The sequence below is a fragment of the Styela clava genome, chromosome 14 (assembly GCF_964204865.1).
Source record: "Styela clava chromosome 14, kaStyClav1.hap1.2, whole genome shotgun sequence".
Lineage (NCBI taxonomy): Eukaryota > Metazoa > Chordata > Ascidiacea > Stolidobranchia > Styelidae > Styela > Styela clava.
Genome location: NC_135263.1, coordinates 8,200,666 through 8,224,913, shown reverse-complemented (window position 1 = coordinate 8,224,913; position 24,248 = coordinate 8,200,666). Strand labels below are relative to the sequence as shown.

At 35.3% G+C, this 24,248-nt stretch overlaps 1 protein-coding gene and 1 long non-coding RNA gene across 5 annotated transcripts; both read left to right on the top strand.

The window, feature by feature from the left end:
* The first annotated feature begins 1,834 nt into the window (after positions 1-1,834).
* Positions 1,835-3,874, top strand: LOC120328743 (uncharacterized). Of its 3 annotated transcripts, none has more exons than XR_013480331.1 (4): positions 1,835-1,912; positions 2,212-2,404; positions 2,698-2,773; positions 3,395-3,874. It is a non-coding gene; the product is annotated as an uncharacterized LOC120328743 (long non-coding RNA). The 3 variants fall into 3 exon arrangements; XR_013480330.1 differs by having other exon boundaries at positions 1,837-1,912; positions 2,204-2,404; XR_013480329.1 differs by lacking the exon at positions 1,835-1,912 and having other exon boundaries at positions 1,946-2,404.
* Positions 3,875-11,687: 7,813 nt separating this feature from the next.
* On the top strand, positions 11,688-23,568 carry LOC120334958 (nuclear receptor-binding protein-like). 2 transcript variants are annotated; one of them, XM_078120158.1, is made up of 6 exons: positions 11,688-13,106; positions 13,322-13,885; positions 17,350-17,764; positions 17,929-18,473; positions 20,210-20,329; positions 22,010-23,568. In XM_078120158.1, exons 2-6 carry the CDS (start codon positions 13,556-13,558, stop codon positions 23,228-23,230), a joined length of 2,631 nt encoding a protein of 876 aa, XP_077976284.1. In that variant the 5' UTR covers positions 11,688-13,106; positions 13,322-13,555; the 3' UTR covers positions 23,231-23,568. The 2 variants fall into 2 exon arrangements, with proteins under 2 accessions (XP_077976284.1, XP_039258412.2); XM_039402478.2 differs by having other exon boundaries at positions 11,688-13,885.
* Positions 23,569-24,248: the final 680 nt, after the last annotated feature.

Below are 24,248 nucleotides of genomic sequence, written 5' to 3'. Positions count from 1 at the left end.
TGAGTAAAGTACTTTTAACTTGCTCGAGAATATTAATCTGAAAGTAACAATTTTAACATTTATTTTGGGGCTCCGTGAATAATAGTCCACAATTTTAAGGGCTCCGCGACACCAAAAGTTTGAGAACCCCTGGTCTAGTCTATAATATTGAGATGAAAACCGCCACGATGGTTGGCACCTTGACGTGGTGTGGTGGCTTTCTACTAAGATCAACCATTTTAAAATTTTTTTTAAATATAGGATAGATCCCCGGTATGAAAGAACGAGATGATTTCACAATTCGTTTATATTATCTTACTTAAATTGAGGTACGCCATTATAATGTATACAGTATCCTGGGTTGTGATAGCGTTGTTTATTAATTTTGAGTCGGATTCTTGTTTGGGCCATGTTTGACAAGATATTATTATATGTTCCCGACATACAATTTTTCTCAAATTATTTTTGATGTAAAATTCCTGTTTGGGCCAATTCGTGTTTGGTTGTCCAATTCGCGTCAAATTTGGAATATATTACATTGATGCAATTCTCTGCACATGCATTTAATTTTCTCGTCAATCGGATCATTTTTTCTATCTTAATTGTCTCATTTTTCACTACACCACTAAATATCTAACTTCGGATGGGGAATCACCTCCATGCGTCACCGCAACTCGACCGAAAATTGCGTGCGCGAAGATAAAACACGCTTTACGTCGTTGCGAAAATGCCAGATGTTCAATCCACGTCGCGAGTGGCGGTGATAAGATGACCGTTGGATTTCTGGTGCGGCACTTTCAAGTTGTTTTTATACTAAAATGTCTCGTTTTATTTTCTCTTATCGTAACTTTAGATCCGAATATTCACCGATCATAGCCGATAATGTTTGGATAGCGTTTATATATTCCACATCGTATATAGTCGCACGATAAATATTATTGAGCATGCATATGACCGGATTCTTTACTAAATTGACCTATTAAAATGTCCGCCGTGCATAAATCACGACAAAACACCGATTTGGCAAAAATTACTTTAGTTAAATTCATTAAACGGAACTCACTTGCAAGTGTTGCAACTATGATTCTTGTTATTTATCGCTGATTATATATTTTTATATTTACGCAACATTTCTTGACTGCTTACAATTTTTCTATTTTAAACCATGCTGCCGTTCCAAATGGTGGAATTTGAATCGACAAATCGAACGAAAATATTCTTCGTTAATTGCCATTTCAATAAATTTAATTAAATTACATTTCCAACATTTGACGGCATGAATTTAAGATCCACAGGAAACTGTTGATGTGTATATTTTAGCCGATATTGATCCAATCGAACAAAATATCGCTGTCATTTTCAAATATACGCCAACTCGTCGGCGCCCGAATGTTTGGCGTCAAATCTGTAACGGCGACGCAACATGACGTCGTCTTCGAAGCGAGCGACGTCAGGGTGACGTCGGTTCAATGTGTGCGTCAAATTCTGTTATTTTGATGTAAAAAGAATATTTAAATTTTAATTGTTTCTCGAGTCTCCTGCGACATCTCGCGATCAGTCTAATTTTGTATATACATTGGTAACACCCTCTATCGAATGACGGTGTTTTGACGAAGTTAGCGTAGTTAGAAGTCACGATTTGAGCCGCTCGAAAACGGAGTGTCAATTTTTTGCTAAAACGTGATTTTTCAATCAAAAAATAAATAAAACTGCGCAATTGATCATGATAACAGATTTAGATATATAAGGACTCAGTATAGAACCTACCAGAAGCACAATATGACGCAATTTGGTCGAGATATAAACAATTGAAAATTTCATCCGAAGTTACAAGGCATCCGAAGTTAGCCGGTTTTACGGTACCTACCGTACTACACCCGAACAAAATTATTTACAACGTGGAATTGGGCTATACTATAATAAATCTAGTAAGGTAAATACATACCTGGCGTATTGATACCGTATATTTCTGTATGTGCGTTTTTTTAAATTTCTTAGCAGTTTTTGTGAAGATTTATTTTAGCTTAGATCGTAGACTACAGTTGTACCAGTAGTCTATTGCTATATGGGTTCTTGTCATAAACAGACATAGGGCCCAGTATTTTGGTATAGTTTCGATGGTAAGCAGTTGCGCAGTGGTACCGGTACCGTCGAACAGATACTCCTAGTTCTAATACAGTAATATAAACTTCAAAATGTTTTAACAAAAATGATATATTTTCAGATATTTAGATCTACCAGTGCCCAAAAGATTCCTTTTGGTTATATTTTGTGTGTGAGCAGAACTGAGATTTACCTACGATATCCATGTATCACTTCTGCACTGTGCCCCGGTGTATGTATCTTGTCATCGGCTAATTCACAAGTCTGCAAGTTCCCGAAGTTGGATCAAAAAAATAGGCAAGAAGCGAATAGATAGCAGAAGGTTGGCTGGATATTTTGATTACACCAATGTAAAATCATATTGCATGTTATTCGTATGCTGTATGCACAGATGTACGATATTTATGGTATTAGTAATTCTGACTCTTGCTATATAAAATGAATCTAGAATATTGTAGTACCATGCCCATGAATTTCACCACATGCTAGAATGCAGGAATGAGTATATTGATATCTATATATTGCCAATAACTTATCATGAATGCAATGGTTCATGCTATCATAACTATTCCTTTAATCTAACATTATTTTCTGATTTTTCATTTATTTCTACAGCTGTTTCAAATCAAGTAAACTGTCTGAGTGCCATGATGATGATCATTTTCATCAGCTCCATTGGAAGAGCAAATTTGTGAGTTTGTCACTATTTAAATGTCATATTATTTGTATGTAAACTGTCCTAAATTTATGTTCGCAATTTTCAGTAAAAATAGGAGCTTCTTTAGTATCAGCTGTTAAATAAAAATTATTTTTAGTTTGTGTGTATAATCTGTATTATTCGTATAATGTGACTCACATTATGTGAGGATACTTTTATCAACCAAATGCTTAAGGTAAATTTCTTATTGGTATTGTCCCAGACCTGTTCAAGTAACCGAGATGTGACAAACTTTTCAAAATCATTCCCATTAGTCATTTCTTGTTACATGCAGGCAAAACTAGTGTCACATGATTTTAGAGTAGAGCAAAGTTGTTCGACATGCAATCACAATCGAAGACAAAAGAGCCTTCATTTAATATCTGAAAACTAAAAATACTCTACTGTTTTACTTTTCCAAATTCATATAATTAGATATACATTGGATTTTATGTAATTCAAAAATATCATTTCAGAATACAAAAAAATCTGTACAAATTCGAATACAAATTATTCGGTTTTAGTCATTGCCTAGGTCGAATTTGCTTCTTTAATATCTAGCGCACTTCATCAATATACTATCTTTAACCCTGTATTTTCATTTATATTGTTCAGGTCATAAAGACAGACAACTGTTATGGATAGGATTATAGTAAAAGTGTTGTCAAGTCAAGGTTGCAGCAGTGTTTTATTTTACGACTTCGTGTCAAACAAATATGTGGAACCCGCCTTTGTGTCAAACAAATATGTGAAACCCGGTTAACTTAAGCTTAACAAACAAATAATTCTTGTATGCTAAAACATTTGAAGCAAACGTAGTTATGTCAATTTTTCGTCACTTGGCGAGCCTTCCGCAGAAGAAATAAATGAAACTTTAAATAGCAACGAAAGCAACAACTATGATTGCACCTGTGTCTGTGTGCATCTGTCTCAAAGCTGTAGAGCCAGGATAAAATTTAGCACCTCTTCCGAATTGATTCTATCCTTTTTCCATTTCTTGAATGCCAGTACATTTTAGCAGTCATTTGAACGAATGAATATTAGTTATTTTTGCAATACAAATTTTCAAAATAATAAAATGTTAAATATGTAAAAGCCTGTGGGGTGGCCCAGAACTTGCCAGGGATAGGTTTTCAGCTGAAGTGTGTTCATTTCGTCTGTTAAGTAGGATGTGGGTTCTATAATTTGAGTCTGTTTGTTGTTACGCTGAGGTTTTAGGAGAAAAATATTAGATTCAATTGGTGTTGTAGACCAGGGTCGTCCAACTCGTGGCCCGCGGGCCATATGTAGAAGTATTTCTAGGTGTTTGCAAAAATAGCCTGTCGAGACAGACCATAACTCGTCTTGTTGAAGAGCTTGGGAATTCTATTGCGAGAATTTTAATTGCAAAAGCGGGAAATTTTTTATTGTATTCCTTGGCGCTTGAGGAAGCGCTGACATTAAGTTTACTGCTCAGTTGGTGACTTGCTATCTTTTTGCGGGTAGTTAATGATGATATAAAATTACCGTGGAGACCGCAGCCATTGTTAAGGGTACGACTAGAGGCATTGATTTTTTGAGAGCTGTGATAAAAATGATTAAGCGTCTTGTCTTTGGCTAAACTTTCGGGAATAACCACTGATGGCGACCCGTCAATGGTTGGAAAACAACAGTTTTATTGTTCTAATAATTGTGAAAGTTTGATGTGAGGGTATTTTTTTATTATTAACCTGTAGTAGTGTAGCAAAACTAGATCATAACTACCATGTCAATTGGCCCGCGCAATTATTAATGAATTACATGTGGCCCTTCGACCAAAAAGGTTGGTCGACCCTGTTGTAGTTGTAGACTGTACCAGTAGTGGGAAGAATTCTATTTATGATAAATTGTTATTATTTCGATATTTCGTGTAATGCGCGTCAGCTCTTCGTAGTTCTACCGCCCAGCTTGTTTTGCTTCAGCAAAATCAACAAAATACATCAAAAACCGACTTTGCAAAGACAGCAAATTACAACAAAATTGTGTTCGCGTTGTCATCGCCATGGAAATACGGGGTCAAAGAGCAACATGCCACGACGTTTTGATGAAATGCCTCGTGGCGTCGGACTTAAACCAGGATTAGTTAAGTAACCGCTAAACTAGGTTTTTGATCTCCGGTTAACTATCGAAGTTAAACCGAGTTTAACTAACCCGAGATTAGTCTTAATCCAGGTTTAAGTTGAGTGAGGTTTTTGATCTCTGTCATGTTAAATCGTTTTCTGGCAACCCTATTTTACCGTTCCGAAAACGAGAGAGATGTCCGCTATTTATTCTTTAATTATTGATTAATCCACATTGTGGAAACATTAAAAAAAAAAAGTAAGTAGTAAGACCGCATCTAACAACTTGCAAAATTTCTGGAATTGTAGTGTCACTTGGAATAGCCCGTATTTATCCCGGGGAGAGGAAAGTCAATGAGACGGCTTAACCATATGGCGAACCACGACCACTCGTCCGGTTACCGTACCGGTCGGCCGGTACCCGGTACCATTCCATGTCGGGCATGGGATTAGTCATAGTTGGTCTATTTGTTTTGGAAGCATGGACTTGATGGTGGAGGTAGTCGTAATAACCGACCAGTGATTACGTGAACCACCTTACAGCAAACCTCTCGCACATGCAGACATGACCATCTCCGCATGGGATTCGAACCAGAAAATTCTTCCCTTACCGTACTTTACCAGTCTAAAATTCATTTTTTTGGTGCTCATTTTAAGAGTGGTTTCGCGAGTTGTTGCCTATAAAATGAGGTATTTGTTTCATAGTACCGTATCATTCTAATTCACACCATTCAACAATCTGTTTTTTTAAAAGTACCGGTGAAGAATTTTAGCCTAGTCTATCACAGCTATTTTTACACTAATTTTTGATTACTGTAATAAAACTGAAACTCCTAGGATGATCATTGATTTGTTCAGCCAGAAACTAAGGAATATAATCCAAAATCGCGAAAATGAGGTAATGTTCACGACCAAGCCTGAAAGTCTGTCTGAGTGAGGAATGTGTCTGAGCGGATGTGAAAGGGGGCATTGTTACCGTACTTTTATTTTTGCATCTTGCTGAATGGCCAATGTCACGAAGTATACAAGGAAGCATCCAAAGGCGGTTTTAACGATGATTTAATTTTATTTATTATCTACGCTCAAGGAGTAATTACTTTTTTTACATAACAGAATTTATCGTGCGACACAGTTAGACTGAATTTTAATATATCCTAAAAATTATATTGAACAGCTACTCGTTCAACGAGCCTACAATTTATTTATAATTGGACAAATGGAAATACGCAGAAATAAAATTCATATTCTATTCGAGAGATTCATCACTGCGCAATTTTTGTAAGAATGTATCTTTTAAAGAAAATCTTTATCAAAATTTCAGAAACCATGCGAAAATATTCACTTCGATGTTTGGAAGTACATATTTGTGCGAACAAATATTTTCGAAAATGAACATTACAAAGAACAAGCAAAAAACTAAGATTAGTGATGCCCATTTAGAAAATTTCGGCGTCGTAAAGCTATCAAACGAGATGCAGCTACAAGACAGTGTCATATTAAATGTCCTTGTAATAATTTTTTAATAAGACGACTGATTTGAGTTCACGAATTGTCGCAGTTTTCGTACGATGTTTCGTTTTTAACTTTCAAAAAATATATGTGATCCTCAAAAGAATAGCAACCCCAAATTTTGTCCCGCGAGCGACATAAAATTTGCCGACCCCTGGGCCATCCGAGTCCACGAATCCAAAACAAATGGTTGATTGATTATATGGACTGGGGAGGGTATCCCTAAAACCAGGCACTTGCGAATTCAGGCACCATTTCAGGCACTTTGATATTTTTTTATTTTTACCGTACGTTATTGGGGTTTCCAATTTACCTGACAAGATAATTAGACTTTAAATAATTTTTTGCATCCCTATATTGCAATAAAACAATATTATTTCCAATTTATTAGAGTATAAATAATTTTTCAATAATAAAATGTGGCAACATTGATTACAAAATACAGAAATCAGGCACTTGTGAAATTTCAGGCACTTGGTCAAAACCTATCTTACAATGTATCTGATTACTCTAAAGCAGAAAATTAAATATATACACTTTGTATGGTTGAATTTACAACATTTTGGTAAAATACAATACCGTTTGTGACTGATGGAGACGTGTCATATTTCGCAAGTGCCTGATTTTTCATTTTTCTCGGTGACAGTTGCCATATCTTTTCGCAATTATTTTCTTAAATTATTTGCGTCAGCACTTACTATTCTTTGCTTTCTAACGCAAATTCATTGTTCCACAACAATTTGAGCGTTTTTAATATTGCAATGAGCAATACCATTTGACAACATATGGTCAACCATCGTACTTTCTGGATTTATTTGAAATTGAATATGAATAATAAAATCTGGCAACCTTAAGCACAAAATACTAAAACCAGGCACTTGTGAAATTTCAGGCACTTCGTAAAAACCTATTTCTCGATGTTTTTACTTACTTTGAAGCAGAAAACTAAAATATACACTCTTTTGTATGATTGAAATGACGTCTTTTTGGTAAAAAACAAGAACGATTGGGACTGGTGATGAGGGGTCAAATTTCGCAAGTGCCTGATTTTTCATTTTTTCCGATAACAGTTGCCATATATTTTCGCAACAATTTTTCTAAATTATCTGCGTCAGAACTTACTAATCGTTGCTTTTTAAAATAAATTCCTAGTTCTACAACAATTTCAGCGTTTTTACAATGAGCAATATTATTTGACAACATATAGATAACCATGGGATTTTTTGGATTTATTTGAAATTGAATAGGAACGATAAAATCTGGCAACCGCAAGCACAAAATACTAAAATCGGGCACTTGTGAAATTTCTTCAGGCACTTTGTAAAAAACCATTTCCCGATGTTTTTGATTACTTTAAAGCCGAATATCCAAATATACATATTTTGTATGACTGAATTTGGTATTTTTATTGTCCAGAACAAGAAGAACTGTCACTGGTAGGAATGAGGCAAATTCAGCAAGTGCCTGATTTTTTGGTTTTGTCAATGGTAGTTGCCATATCTCTATAATTTTTGTCTTTTTTTTATATGTTGTTTCCCTATTGCGTTTTTTTATAAAAGTCAATGTTTGTATGAGAGCTCCACTTAGCATAAATGGAATTAAAATTTTAACATCAGTATCTACATCCGGAAATCGGTATTTAATTAAACCAATCACGCTTTTGCAAAACTATTTGAATATTGTAAAGTTTGAATGACATTGTGTTGTTTATTTTTATTAATTCAAAAGTATGACATATCTATTATTTAAATACGGGTTTAAATTTGACAGATCTGTAGGGAATATTAGTTATTCAGACGACATCTTTATAGTAATGTTCGGAACCCTTGAAATTGGTTCAAAACTTCTTCTAATTTGTTATAAACATTTCGACGTAATATATTACCCAGGTAGTAGCAATCGCATCTTTATAAACAACCTAATTTGTCTTCTGGCAATATTAGTTCGAAATTCCAGTTTTAATTGTTATCGGACGACGATTTTAATAATGTAATTTGGCCTATGACTTCATATAAACTACATAACAGAAACAATTGACTTATGTCGTATAGAATCTTTTATAATACGTATCCAAGTCACATTATCCCCTAATAGAACATAATTTACCGTTCACAAAATGTATAAAAGCCTGTGCAAAATCTATATTGACAACCAGCGGTGTTCAACCACGGCTACAATTAAGATATTCAATCACTTGCTGTTGCTGTTGTATAATATTCTTTACAACCTGAAGATCTGACTGTAATATCTTTTCATGGATAGTTTATGGAATGGATTTCATGGATAGTTTACGTAGAATTATTTGTACATTATTTCATGCTGTAACAGCTAACTGTAAAACACGTAGTTCCTAAATAAGAAGAATGGCTACAGGATGGTAAATACGAAATGGCAATGTCACCTAAACAAAATTCGCTCGGCGAATGACATCAGGTAGCTGATATGCCCAAAGTTAGGCTTAAAAGCATCGTTAAACGAATGTTACAATAAAAATCCTTCAATATTCAACACGCCAGTAGTCAGTCAACGAATTTTTTTGCGTTATTCAAAAAGTTACAAATATATAAAAACGTAAAACAGTAAATGTTTTTAATGTCACAGAAGCCGTATTAAACTCTCGATTATAGATCTTTCTCCATCAGTAATTGGGGATATAAATTTGAATTTAAATTTATTAAGGAGATAAAACATTAAAAACACTTCACAAAGGAAGTGTATGAGTGAACACTAATCGAAGCTTTCAGTTTGAAAATTATTAGAAATATTGAGTATCCAATGAAAATCCTCACTATTTGTTCTATTTTGACATGATATGATTTACGTATCTTGCAATCAGGTAAAACCACAGATCTAAGAATTGAAAATTTTAAATGTCAGTTCTGAAATTAAACATGAAAAGGTTTCGTGTATATTTTCCTACTTTTATATGTCGGGCGTATAGTATCTTCATGTCGCGAATGAGCATCAGAATAGGTTGTGCAGAAAATGGTGCTCCCGTAGTATGTGCACAAAGTTGGCACACAACCCGAACATAGTATGTGTACCAAGATAGAGGTATTAGGTTGTGCGCCATCTTGGAGCACATAGGCTACTACGGGAGCGCCCTGAAAATACCCACAGTTGCAACACCAACTTACCGAATACAAATTTTACACTTCCACAATTTCGCTTTCGATACTTTCTCATATGTATCATGATACCAACGCTTGCAAACGCAGCATTGGTATTGTACGTGCTCCTGTATACAGTTCGCGCTTTAACAGACACTCCAATTATTATTTTCCAGAAAGCAAAATTCATGCATCGGAATGTCAGAGTATATGAGTGGCGACGATGCAGTGCGACAACGTTCCAAATGTGATTGAATTTTTGTTGACTCCGCCTTGTTCAATCTTCCATTTGGGCGTTTTGAAGAGCTATGTACTCACTTCAAATATAAATACTTGCACCATCTTCGGGCAGACGTCGAATTGAAATTAGCGATAAGAATAGCACTCAATATACATCGGATTGTCTTAAAAACATTTTACCGAGAAAGCAAAGTATAGTAAGTACTAAGTTCTGACGAAAATGATTTTATTAAAAGTATTGCAAAAATATATGGCAACAGTAATCGAAAAAAATGAAAAATCAGGCACTTGCGAAATTTGACTCCTCATCACAAGTCCCAATCGTTTTTCTTTTTTACCAAAAAAGACGTCATTTCAATCATACAAAAGAGTGTATATTTTAGTTTGCTGCTTCAAAGTAAGTAAAAACATCGAGAAATAGGTTTTTACAAAGTGCCTGAAATTTCACAAGTGCCTGGTTTTAGTATTTTGTGTTTGCGGTTGCCAGATTTTATCATTCCTATTCAATTTCAAATAAATTCAAAAAGTACGATGGTTAATTATATGTTGTCAAATAATATTGCTCATTTTAAAAACGCTGAAATTGTTGTACAACTAGGAATTTATTTTAAAAAGCAATGATTAGTAAGTTCTGACTCAAATAATTTAGAAAAATTGTTGCGGAAATATATGGCAACTGTTAACGAAAAAAATGAAAAATCAGGCACTTGCGAAATTTGACCCCTCATCACCAGTCCCAATCGTTCTTGTTTTTTACCAAAAAGACGTCATTTCAATCATACAAAAGAGTGTATATTTTAGTTTTCTGCTTCAAAGTAAGTAAAAACATCGAGAAATAGGTTTTTACGAAGTGCCTGAAATTTCACAAGTGCCTGGTTTTAGTATTTTGTGCTTAAGGTTGCCAGATTTTATTATTCATATTCAATTTCAAATAAATCCAGAAAGTACGATGGTTGACCATATGTTGTCAAATGGTATTGCTCATTGCAATATTAGAAACGCTCAAATTGTTGTGGAACAATGAATTTGCGTTAGAAAGCAAAGAACAGTAAGTGCTGACGCAAATAATCTAGAAAAATTGTTGCGAAAATATATGGCAACTGTTATCGAAAAAAAATGAAAAATCAGGCACTTGCGAAATTTGACCCCTCATCACCAGTCCCAATCGTTCTTGTTTTTAACCAAAAAGACGTCATTTCAATCATACAAAAGAGTGTATATTTTAGTTTTCTGCTTCAAAGTAAGTAAAAACATCGAGAAATAGGTTTTTACGAAGTGCCTGAAATTTCACAAGTGCCTGGTTTTAGTATTTTGTGCTTAAGGTTGCCAGATTTTATTATTCATATTCAATTTCAAATAAATCCAGAAAGTACGATGGTTGACCATATGTTGTCAAATGGTATTGCTCATTGCAATATTAAAAACGCTCAAATTGTTGTGGAACAATGAATTTGCGTTAGAAAGCAAAGAATAGTAAGTGCTGACGCAAATAATTTAAGAAAATAATTGCGAAAAAATATGGCAACTGTCACCGAGAAAAATCAGGCACTTGCGAAATATGACACGTCTCCATCTCCATCAGTCACAAACGGTATTGTATTTTACCAAAATGTTGTAAATTCAACCATACAAAGTGTATATATTTAATTTTCTGCTTTAGAGTAATCAGATACATTGTAAGATAGGTTTTGACCAAGTGCCTGAAATTTCACAAGTGCCTGATTTCTGTATTTTGTAATCAATGTTGCCACATTTTATTATTGAAAAATTATTCATACTCTAATAAATTGGAAATAATATTGTTTTATTGCAATATAGGGATGCAAAAAATTATTTAAAGTCTAATTATCTTGTCAGGTAAATTGGAAACCCCAATGACGTACGGTAAAAATAAAAAAATATCAAAGTGCCTGAAATGGTGCCTGAAAAAGTGCCTGAATTCGCAAGTGCCTGGTTTTAGGGAGACCCGACTGGGGATCGGACTGGAGGACGTGGTAGGAAGAGAAATCTGGGATGAATTTTACCAAAGACCGTTATTAATCATGTGTTTTGGTGTAGGTCATCAGGCTGTTGAGATCAATGAGATGTACAAAATTAATATTTATTAGTTTTGGAAAATTAATTTTGTTTTCATTATTTTAATGTGAAATGGGGTGAATTTAGAGAGATAAATGCTATAGGGCAAGAGTACATGGTCTTTGAGAAGGTAGAACCCTGGATTTTTTCATTTCCGACCTCTAATATGGTGAAAGAGGGGTTTTCAGCCTTGCTGCTATTGCTATCAAAACAACTAAATCGCTTTTCCATCAGTAAACGGGGTAATTTAGATATGATAAAAAACTCGCTGAAGAACACCAAGCTCATCCATCTCAATAAAAAACACTATAAACTATGATTTGTCTCCTTATTTGGTCTGCAATATATATATTCGTTTCAGACTTTCAATTTTTCTTGCAGTGCTGGGAGGCGATGAAGTTGTATAAACTACTTTCAGACTTTAGGGGTGCGGTGGTACAAAAAGTTTGGGAACCACTGATTTAGATAGAGAGAGAAACAGTTATGATATGAAGTATGAACCATACCGGTACGATAATTCAACACCCAACTGTACTGTCACCATATAGTATTGCAAGATCAAGTATACCACTGAACAATTATTCTATGCTGTTCCGGTACCGATCATATTTTTTCATCGTAATCTGCTTGCTGAATATAAATAATTGTTTATTCATTGTTTAGTCACAATTAAACTGAGACTTCAATTTTGAGCAAATTTATTTATCGTTGTATTTAAGCCTCATGCTGTCATGATTGTTCTTTTCTTGTCATTGTTGTAAACTGCTTGTCTGAGGGACTCTGATAACTGGATAATGGTCAGACGAAATGTTGCAGAAAGACATTTGTGTTAAGTGTGCAGCAGGACTCCTGAATTCTGGAATTGCGTATTTTTAGAATATGTCCTTATCCGTAATTAAAATTTTTAATCAGAGTCTCCGAACAAGTGAAAATATTACTTCTGTTTTGCACCTGTTGACAAATCTAGTTTTAACATATTTTATTGTGTACTAGCAACTTCAAAAATGTTCTGCACTGATGATTTTTATGTTCATTACACCCACATTTAAAAGCTATGAAGACTATGCATTATCATGTTTAAAAAGGTCCCATTTGAACATTGCTGAAACCAACACTACATGACCCTTAAATGTATTACAGTTTTATACTATTCACTACAACTCTGAACATTGCAAAGTCTGTGTTACTGCGTAGCACACATTGCTTTATAAAACTGCATAAATGCATAGCGAGACATATTATCAAGTTTACAAGTAAAAATCAACGATCATGTTGTTTCGGTTGCATTGTTAAGTTCACTACCACTTTCGTTTCGTTGATTGTAATAATGAAATACTTCAACGAAATAATAACAGAATAACGAAATACTTGATGATGACTGTTCGATACATGAAAAAACATCTTAATGATAGACATGCTTTTTGAAAATTCTATACCTGTATGCTGATGTATAGTATAGGTACGCCAATCCAATCTCATTACTGATCCAAATTTATATGTTGACTATTGGAATATGTGCAAATATATAGGTACCATATTTCTGTATTTCATTTTATTTGTTTTCGATAGCTTCAATTATCGTATTTCTGTAATATAATTTGTAAATGCAAATTTGTAGAGTTTCTGAAATTTATTATACTTTTTGATTTGAAGTACCGGTACTCATTTTTAGATCAGACTATACAGATATAACTGTATACAATCATATTTGTGTTATGCATTCAGATATTTGAATAACAACAGCCAAGTGACTGCCTGTTCTGATGGAGGAGAAAGTGGGTGAAACCAAGAGTGAAGAGAGTGAGCATGAGAGTGAAGAAGATGAAAGTGAAATTTTGGAAGAAAGTCCTTGTGGGCGGTGGTTGAAGCGAAGTGAGGAAGTGTCTCAAAGGAATGTTCCTGGAATAGATAGAGCATATTTGGCGATGGATTCAGAGGAGGGTGTCGAAGTAGTATGGAATGAAGTTCAATTCTCAGAACGAAAGAGTTTCAAGCAGCAAGAAGAAAAAATCAAAGCTGTCTTTGATAATTTAATGAGAATCGATCATGCTAATATTGTTAAATTTCATCGATACTGGATCGACTATTCTAAAGTAAGTTTGTTTCTCTTCATATATATGTTAAGATTTAAAATACAAACTGAAGCATTTCAATTGGAGCTGGTCCTTTTGTACTCCTATAATGCTTATCTGAAAACTGAACTACCGGTATATGTCCTGTGGTATCAAATTCAGAAGCCCAAATGTAATCAAGGTTGACTTTGGGTTATCTGTATCCGTATGTACATTACAATTTATGTCTGAGCGATGATATAGCAAACATAACAGAAATAGACTGTTTGAGATAAAGTTAAAAGTTCTGATTGGAGTGTTGTTTCAATAAGGGCTGTTGCCTGTTACCATACAATAAAATAGTATTGTAGCAATGCAATAGAGCAGTGATTTCCAACCGGTGTTCCGCTTAACACTGGTGTTCCGCGAAAAATTGCATTTTCGAAGTATTATGACGTTATTCGAATAATATAAATAGAGTCGATTTGAAAACGGCGAGTCAGAGTTTTGGAAAGTCTGTATAAAAAACTTGTATTATAACCAGATAGGAAATGACAGGCCATATTCCCTTTTAATAGACTTTATCTCGGCGTGTATTTTTAGTGATCCATTCCATTCTTGACCAAATAATGTTTAAAAAATGTGAACATTATACTCGACCATGAATGGAGTCATCATCGGAGTTGATCACATTCGTTGCATTTTGAAGCTTTTCTTGCAGTAATAATTAGGGCGTGGCATCATCAAATTCGTCAAGTGAAGTGTTGAATTTGCAAATTCCGTGAATAAAATTGTGAATTTGTAGGTAACGATTTTAGCTATGATAATGGTCGCGGTATTGTTTTGTTGGAAAAGAAAACGTTAAAACTCAGGTGATTAATTCTAATCAGCACAAAAGCAATTTGGCAAAAAATTGTTTACAATTTTTTTGGCATCAGGTCGCGCTTGTAAGATATCGTTAAAGAAGTGCTCTTCATCGTCATCTCGCCTAATGACCACGTAGAAATGCCTTTATTTCAGCTTTTAAATCAACATTCTGGATTCACGCAATCACAGATTTATCTAATCACAGTATCTAATTGATTTATTCCGGAAATAACACCGACACCAGTGTGGTGCATAAGAAACTCAATTATCGTCTTGATAAATGTGTGCATCCCGTTGTCGATAATGATAATATTATTTGCTAAACTGGGACGTTTATTTGCAAACGGCGATAAGTTAGATCTAAGCCAGCGCAAAAGATAAAAATCAGAATAAAATTAAGTTGGAATTTAAAATGGCTCCTTAATGTCATTAACATCTGTCGCCGATGTGATTGCATATAGTTATACAAAAATATGAAACTTCGATCCCCGCCAATCGGCAAGAATTAATACTTGCGCACAAGAACAAAGGCGGTAATATGAAAACAGTCAGCGGGCAAAAAAAATAGCGATTATGACGAAATCAAACAGTAAAAATCGCTTTGCTGCCAATTTTCAATGTTTCTATTAATGTCCAAATCGACCTCCGACCTTCTGGACTCCTGTTGCGTATAAAAAAAAACGCGAGAAATTGAGAGCCGTTGAGAAAGAGCTGCGTGTTTGTCTCTCCTCAATTACAAAATAAAATATTTGAAACTCATCGAAACAGACCCAAATATCACACTAAAATACCAGTTCTGTTTTTAGCTACCGTAATCATAGTATTCTTAAGCAAACTTGCAAAAACATTTATTTGTACCGAACTTTAACTCCTGTAGCCCTGAATCGGAATGTGTCACGTCTTTTCCTGAAGTTGGCAAGCTAATTTTATTGATTTCGTTATTTTATTTTCATGCCGAAATGATCGACGTCAGTTAATTGCATAATATAGTTTATTTCCAAAAATTTCGTTTGGTGTTCCGCCACAATTTCAGATTAAAAAAGGTGTTCCGCGGTACAAAAAAGGTTGAAAATCACTGCAATAGAGTTCCGTTCCCTGATTGATGCATTGTGCAAAGGTTGGGAATATGCTGGTGATTATGCTGCTCTGGTTCCAGGTTCGAATCGTGTAGCCCAGGGTGGTCCAAACCGCAGCCCGCAGAACAATTTTAGCAATTGTCTTGGGTGCCAATTATGAATACAAATGTATGTGGGTGCAAAGATAATGGAACCGACATTTGGTATTCAAGCGTGCACTAAACCACATCTACCATGGTAGATATTTGTATTTATTGGCAGAACACTTTTGAGTTATTTTTAAACTATTCCAACTGGGAATAGCCCATTTCCCAATCCCGATGTCGGGATTGATGTTTGTTAAATCACAGAATTTCAATCTTGTAAATATATACGTCAAGACGGTGCCCATATGGGAATGACGTCCTGTGATTGGTTCAAGGAGAATGAATTGTCTTGTACAGATTTTTATCTAAACTTCGCACCTTGAGCTCACTTCAATTAACTCCTCATTTGGAGAGATGTTTTGTGCCTTTATTTAAGTAAAACACACTTCTAGTTTCAACCGTTAGGCATGTGACAGCAGTGACAAATCGCAGGGCTGACTTAGCCCGCGTGATCCATTTTTTAAAGCTGGGTCCGGAGTCCCAACTTAGACGGACTTGGTTATTCTTTGACGACAGCACAAGGCCTGCCCGCGCTACAAGTAATAAAATTAGTCAAAAATAACAATTCATAATAAAATGAGTGTGAAACAGGTCACCGAGGTAAACTGGGAAAAAACATATTTCCTTACCCACAGTGTCTGGTGTGTTTTCAAGTAATATCTGTCACGAAAGGATATGATTTTAAGCGACATTACGAACCAAACACGAGAAAAGATATCGAAAATACCCCGGTATTTCTCGGTAAGCAATTTTAAAATAAATAAAGGCTTTATATATGTTTCCTGAAAAACCGATTAGAACGATAAAATCTCATTCCTAAATATATTTAAAGTGAGTAAACTCGCGATGTTTTGATCACTTTTGAATTTTCTCCTTCTGCGGGGCCCGCGAGACATCAAAGGTTTTTGCGGTTCGCAAACCTCGCAACTTTGGACCACCCTGGTGTAGGGGATATACAATATGTTATAGTTTCTGGACTTCGTTCCCATGTCGTTTATGTACGGTAACTGCTGGTTACTTACGGCTAGGGCTGGGAATAATTCATCGGTTAACCGATTTTAGATGGTGAACGGATGGTTAATGGATGATTAAAAATACCATATACCGGTATGTATTGGTGAGCACCTAAAAAATTTAAAAAATAATTGAAGTACTAGTATTGGAAAATTTCTCAATGAAAAGTCATTCTATTAAAAATATGCCGTAGTTTTTATTATGAATATTTGGTTTCCGCAAGATTATTTAGCTGTAGTCTGGAATCAATTTTGAGTTGGAGTTTTTCCGCGAATTTTCCTCGTTCAGCTGTTTATCTTCAGCTTCATGATTCGCACACCATTAAAAGGAAACTATATTTTTTTATTGGGCTTTGGTCCTATCTTAATGTTTTTCATGAATAAATTCATTGCTGAATTCTCAGGAACACCAAAAGACAAGAGTTGTTTTCATAACTGAGTACATGAGCTCTGGATCGGTAAAAGAATTTCTGAACAAAACCAAGGATATTCAAAAATACAAAAGAACAAAATCGTGGAAACGTTGGTGCACACAAATTTTATCTGCTCTTACATATCTTCATAACTGTGTACCACCTGTTATTCATGGCAACATGACTTGTGATACTATTTTTATCCAGCATAATGGACTAGTCAAAATTGGCTCTGTGGCACCAGATGCTATTAGAAACCATGTCAAGACCTACCATGAAATCAAAAGAAATATGCATTACTATGCACCAGAATATGGAGCTGCTCAAGGAATCACTCCTGCTGTTGATATATATTCATTTGGGATATGTGCATTGGAAATGGCTGTTCCCCGATCTCAACTCCATTGTAAGTTTGCTTTAATGGTTCCAATTATACTGTTTTAAATCTAGTTATATAATTTTTCTGTTGCATTTTGAAAAATTCAATGAAAAACGTTACCACAATTTGTGTTACTATATTAGATCGACCTGACTTAATAGATGGGAGGAACTTTTTGAATATTTTTCCAGATAGAGAATCAAAAAGCGTAACTGCATCTGATATAGAGAGTGCTATTGATGTGTTGGAGGATCCTCATCAACAAGATTTCATCAGATTATGCTTGCAACAAGATCCATTGACACGACCATCGGCGCGGTCACTCTTACTACATCCTTTGCTCTTTGAAGTTCATTCTCTAAAACTTTTGGCAGCACATGCATTTGTGAAAAATCAAAGAATTTTGCCAGAATATAAGCGAAAAGAGCAAGACAAAGATGTGGTTCTTGCGCAAACTATCTCCACCAAGCCAAAGCCTGTGATGGTAAGATTGAAAGATGTTCCTGTTTTCGATGTTGATAAATTTTTGGAAGATGTCATGAATGGTGTTTATCCTTTGACATCTTTTGCTTTACCCCAACCACCTTGGGTGCCTCCTTCATCAGCACCAGCTCAAACAAAAGGTCAAGTTGCTGAGGGACATGCACCGACTGAACAAGCTGATGAAATAGCACCAGAAACAAGAAAGATTGTCCACGCTCAAGGCACATTAATGCCAATGGAAAAATTTTACGGAGTGAGTTGCATTATATTATTTCGAATACATGTCCTGATTTTGTGAGCTTCCAAAGCATTTTTGTAAAGATTCTAAAATCTGGAAAAAGAAATTTTTGAGTACGCCGAATATAGAATTATTATTTGAATGAATCAATATAACTATTTATGAAAAGTAAAACCAGGCAAAATATTCAAATAGCGAATCGAATATTAAGATATCTGAATGGCATTTTACCATTCGAATTTATGGTTATCTGTGCTTGACTTTGTCACATAACTGCCTATGTTTCGTGTTGTCCATCATCTCTGTGTTATGCGCATGAATTTCAACAATTTTTTTCGTGTGCAGTTTCGTAAATCAAGAAACATTAAACCAGGTAATAAAAAGACATCTGAGATTTTCAAATTTTTTTATGTTCTCGCAGAATGCTGTTATTGTAGATTTAAATACTTCTCTGCAAATTTGAATTATCCTATTAGAGGAAAATATTTAATTTTGCCCATCTATAATGATAAGTAGGGCTGTCCAAGCGAACCAAATATTCGAAATCGAATCGCAAATTATTTGAATCGTTTTTCGGCTAATTTTCGAATCGCTGAAATTAGTTACATAAAGCGGAAAAGGCTAGAAACCACCTTTCCAGGACGTTTTTCATCGGACAAGCGGCGGCGCTACGAGCTTAGACCACTATCGCTCCTGGCTTAATTTGTTTTCCGATATTTTTCTCGCCCTCATTTTGCGATAAACATGTCATTCCCAATGGCCGGTGGCACGTGATTAGCCATTTCATGCATGGTCATCATAACTTGAAAGTTATAATCGGTAATGACGTTTTTGAGAGAGAACAAGGAGAAAAAGGCAATTTAGTACCGTTAATAAACCATAGTTCTATAAATAGAATCAATTTGAAGCTAAAGAGTTAGTTATCATAGGAACATGGTATGGGCAACTCAGATCTGAAACAGGTATTGTGGGGTTCTTATGATGGCAATACTGTATTATTCATCTATTTACCAAGACAAATAATTGCACTCTTGCATTTTGATGGCTGTTGAACACTAACAATATAAAATGATATTGTCATCAAACTAGATTTGAATTTGTTAAATGCAATTATGAATTTGAGCAACAGTTTTATCTATATTATTAATGATTGTTATCATTTTGCTGAAAATCTACTTGGCTTTACATGCCCTATTAAAACATAATCCATTAGAATTGAGAGTGCAATTTTTGAATTGTGCAATTTTTACTCTCAACATTCAACAGTTTTCGAAACCCTAATTGGAGTCCTCCAATTTTTTTGACGGGTTCATACAAGCGTGTGATCTCCATCTATTTCATAAATCAACATCGAAGAGCAGGCGTTTATTGTATAACAGAGACAGATTTAGGATTACACAATGAAGCACAATAAATAATATTGCACAATAAATAATATTAGATTATGCAGTTCGATTCGGCGAAAATATTCGATTGTACACTGTCCATTGAAAAGAAAAATTAACCTGTATTTATTTGATCAATCCAGCACTGTTTATTATTAACTTAATTAGAACAATGTTCTTCCTTTGAAATATTCATATTTGTGCAAATTCACTTTTTCAGAAACAATGAGGGCAATCTGAATGGTTGTTCATTGTTTCATGAATATTTTTGTTGTTGATTAACAATCCCATACCAGTTTCCCACTGAACTGCTCATCATCTGTCTTGTTTGCTGATCTGCCAATCTATATTTTGTTGTTTTTTTAGCTTATACTACAATTACGCTTTGAAGACAAGATGAATCGACATTTAAATTGTGAGATGAATCAAGACGAATCTGCGGAGACACTTGTAACTGAACTTGTTGAACACAGACTTATAAAAGAGGTTGGTTTATTGTGAAAATGTTGACAGGATTTCATATTTATTTGAGAAAAGAGAAAGGCCAACTGGACCAGGTTCAGTCCAGTCCAAGGTCCAGCGAACCTTCAAAATCAATGCAAAATGTCAAAAACACAAAACATAATTAGCGAATGTAATTTACGACAAAAGTATGCAATTTAAAAACAGGATATTCAATTTAGTAATGTGAAATTTGCTGTTGCCTACCTGATATCATATATCGACGGTGGGCAAACCGCGACTCGGCGGAGTTTTTATGCGGCTCTTCTCGCTAGCAATAATTATTATCCAAATTTAACTAAGAGAAACTGTAGGGTGACAGTTTTTTTTAATTAAGCGGTTGAAGAAGTTTTCATCAATGATTAAAATAAATTATGTTTTAGTATGTGAATCGTAGCGTGAAATTTGAAGTTAAATCAGTGAAGAATCGTAGCGTGAAATTTGAAGTTAAATCAGTGAAACGACAAATCTTACATCAGAATGATCAAATGTCTGTGGCTGCGTTGGCACATATCACCAAGACTCAAAAACTTTCAGAACACACAAGTTTACCGTTGTCAATACAACCATACAATCAATCTGATAATTTTTTACCATAAAATTATATATATTGACTTGTTTGTAAAACAAAGAAATAGTTTGGTTACTGTTTAGTGTCACTGTCATTAACATAAAACTGCGTGCCGTAATGTATTCCATCTTCTCATACTTTACCGTTGTCAATGGAACCATACAATCAATATGGCATCATTGAACAGTATTGTTTAGTGTCACTTTGCTGTAATGTATTCCATCTTTTCACACAAGTCAGCTACTTCTGATATGGCCTCACAATATATTATACTTTGCAATATAGTTATTATACGCTTCTGTAAAGTTCTTTTTCAGTTCATGGTATTCTAATATTATTAGTTTCAAAAAATATGCGGCTCTCAAATATTTCTGACTTGCCGCATGCGGCTCTTATACTAAAAAATTGTGCCCACCCCTATCATACATATTAAATTCGATTTCATGGAGTTGGAGGTGAAGTGGAGCGTTGACTTCCAAATGATTTCTTTGTTCAGTCTGGAGTGGGGGTTGAGAACCGCTGAACTAGATGATTTGATCATTAGAGAGAAGCACAGTCCTTGTTGTCATTGACTATAGGGCCATGCTCGCCAACCGGGTGTATAGTAACCTCAGGGTGTACCAAAAACCTCGGAAGTCTGTGCCACATCGTTAGGGTGTACTGGGGTGTACCAAATATTGTGGGTTATACTCTGATACACGATACGATAGTCACGATACGATAGTTTTAAATTGATTTTTAAAAAATTGGCAGCTTGTCACAAATAAAGCAACGTATGTGTTCACACTTCATATGTCTACCGTTTTTCAGTCTTGCACAAAAAGCTGTTTCTATTCCAGTCCAAATGTCTTCAATTAATGTTTCTGAATGAGGAATTTTTGTTCGCGTAGAATAATAAAAGGAAATTCAATAAGGGAAGCAGATACACTGAGAAGGGCATTCGTAATGTTCATTATTACATTGCTTTGTACGACTTGCTGGTGAAATCCAAGAGCAACACTCATTGAATATATAATGAATCTTAATGCCGCTTTTGAGGCGACAAATTAATATTTGAATGATTACACCAAATTTATTATTTTATTTATTAACAGGCCGACAAGTCATTAATTAAGCAGTTACTGGAAGACGGTTTGAGAGGAATCAAAACCAACAAATCTACTGTTCATTTTTCTACTGGTCATCTTGTAGGAGCAGAAGACATTTCAGTGCAGATAACACCGACCCTACAACCAGTGTCGCAAACCCCTCTAGTAGATACCAACAGTTATATATTTTACTCAAATCTTCTCCCTAAAACACAGCCTCAAGTAAATGGTGGAATTAATACTCTTATTCAGCAAATTCCACCTCATACTCTGCCTATTTTTCCCACTGCCACACAGACTGTTTTATCGTCTGCGCAGACTTTGCCTGCTGTATCCCCCGCAAGCCAGACACTATTGTTGGGACAAGTTGTGCCAGCCACAGTACAATCTACATCACATCAGCAGCCACATTTATCTTTGGGACAACACTCATTGACTCTTGCTCAGCAAGTCATGCCGCAACAGCAGACTGCTGTATTGACACAACAGCCATTACAAATACAATATATGCAATATTTACAGCAGCATCAGTCTGCAAGCAGTTTAAATCTTCTGCAGCAACCACCTAATCTTTTACAAACTTCTGCGGCTACTCAGGTACAACCTCAGTCACAAGCCATACTACAAGCGCACCTTCTACAGCAGCACCTGCAATCACAACAAGCTTTGTATGCCCAGCAGCAGCCTATTATTGTTCAGCAGCCTTCCAATCAAGCGGCCCCACCCATGCCACGTCATGTTCACTTCCAAAGTGTCGCATCACATGTTCAACCACACAATTTAACGCAACAAGCTGCAATACCAGTCAACCTTTTGCCCCATGTGCTCCAACAGCAACAGCCTCCGGTTATTTCACAAACTCTGATGAATCCTCCTCTAAATGCAACACAAATTCAATCACAGCAGCATGTAAGAATGCAGGGAAAGCAAAATTTCATAGGAGATATTCAGAGATCGACAACTTTTTTCAACTTACCACCTCAACACCAACAGGCTCAACCACAGAGTAACAACAGCAATAATAGTTTTTACTCGAGAAATATTAACAGAGTTGATGATGTTGGAAGTATAGCTTTAGCAGCAGTACTCCCACATGCTGCAACTCATCCATCTATGGTATCAGCAAATACTGCTGTTCACGACATTGATGTTACAGGAACCTCTCCCTCTCCACCAACATCATTTCAAGTTGTGGGAGTGGATTCTGTTACCAATAAGGCCTCTTAATATTGTTTCACGGTTATATGGGTATACAATTTTGATTAGTTTTTTGTAGATGCTGATACAACAAACTGTGATGTGTTTTGATTGTCGCATGCTCTGGGTAATCTGCAGAAATTGAGAAGGTGCAGTACAGTTGGAGCTTTTCAAATCCCTCGGTGACTGTACGAGGTAGTACTGTAATATTCCAGAAATGTATGGTAATGCTTGTTCTTTTCATTACTAAATGCACACTGTCAAATATTTCAAGAATAACTCTTTAAAATCATGTTGGTTTTGTATTGCCATAGGCGTACAGTCCTATTAATATGTGTTCATACTTTTTAATATAGTGATATGTATTATTTTTGTGGGTAGTTACTTGAAAACAAGTGCAAACCATACCTTCTAAGTCAGGGTATTCCAAAATGGGGGTCCGCAACGATATGAAAAGAGTCTGATCGTCTTTAATGATTGATTCCAATCAAAAAGCCATGGGCAATTAAAGTTTTATTGCCTTTCGCAACGGTCTGCATGTGTGAGGCGACATTTTAAGCTCTCACCAATGTGATGACAAAATACAGGTCGAGACTTGCCATAGAGTCAGACCTATGAGTTTGCTTGTCACACGCTGCTCGGAGAATTGATAAATTGAGCTGTGTGAAGCAACCTAATCCATCATATTAATGTCGTTTGTGTTGTAAATGAAACTAACTTCCTCGTTGGTTAGAAATTGATACGGCATAGAGTGAGGGTCCGTCAAAACTAAGATTCGCAAATAGGGGTCCGCGGCCCAAAAAGTTTGGGAAACCCTGTTCTAAGTCCTTGTATGATGAATCAATTGTTTCCAATGTTAATTACTGCTGCATTACATAAGTCTATTTGAGGGGAACAAATCAAAGGAATTTTTAGTTATTGCACAGGAGAGTAAAGAGACATGATTTAGATGGGATAACGTTTAGATGTGCTGCTGAACATAGGCTAACGTATAAATCCAATACAAAGCCGTACCTACAAACAACGGACTACGTGAAGTAACATCTCA

Bases quoted from the DNA above. Each gene is read 5' to 3' on its own strand.
- LOC120334958 (XM_078120158.1), top strand. From the start codon at position 13,556: ATGGAGGAGAAAGTGGGTGAAACCAAGAGTGAAGAGAGTGAGCATGAG. The intron at 13,886-17,349 runs GTAAGTTTGTTT...CTGAATTCTCAG, and splicing joins ACTGGATCGACTATTCTAAA to GAACACCAAAAGACAAGAGT. The intron at 18,474-20,209 runs GTGAGTTGCATT...TTGTTTTTTTAG, and splicing joins CAATGGAAAAATTTTACGGA to CTTATACTACAATTACGCTT.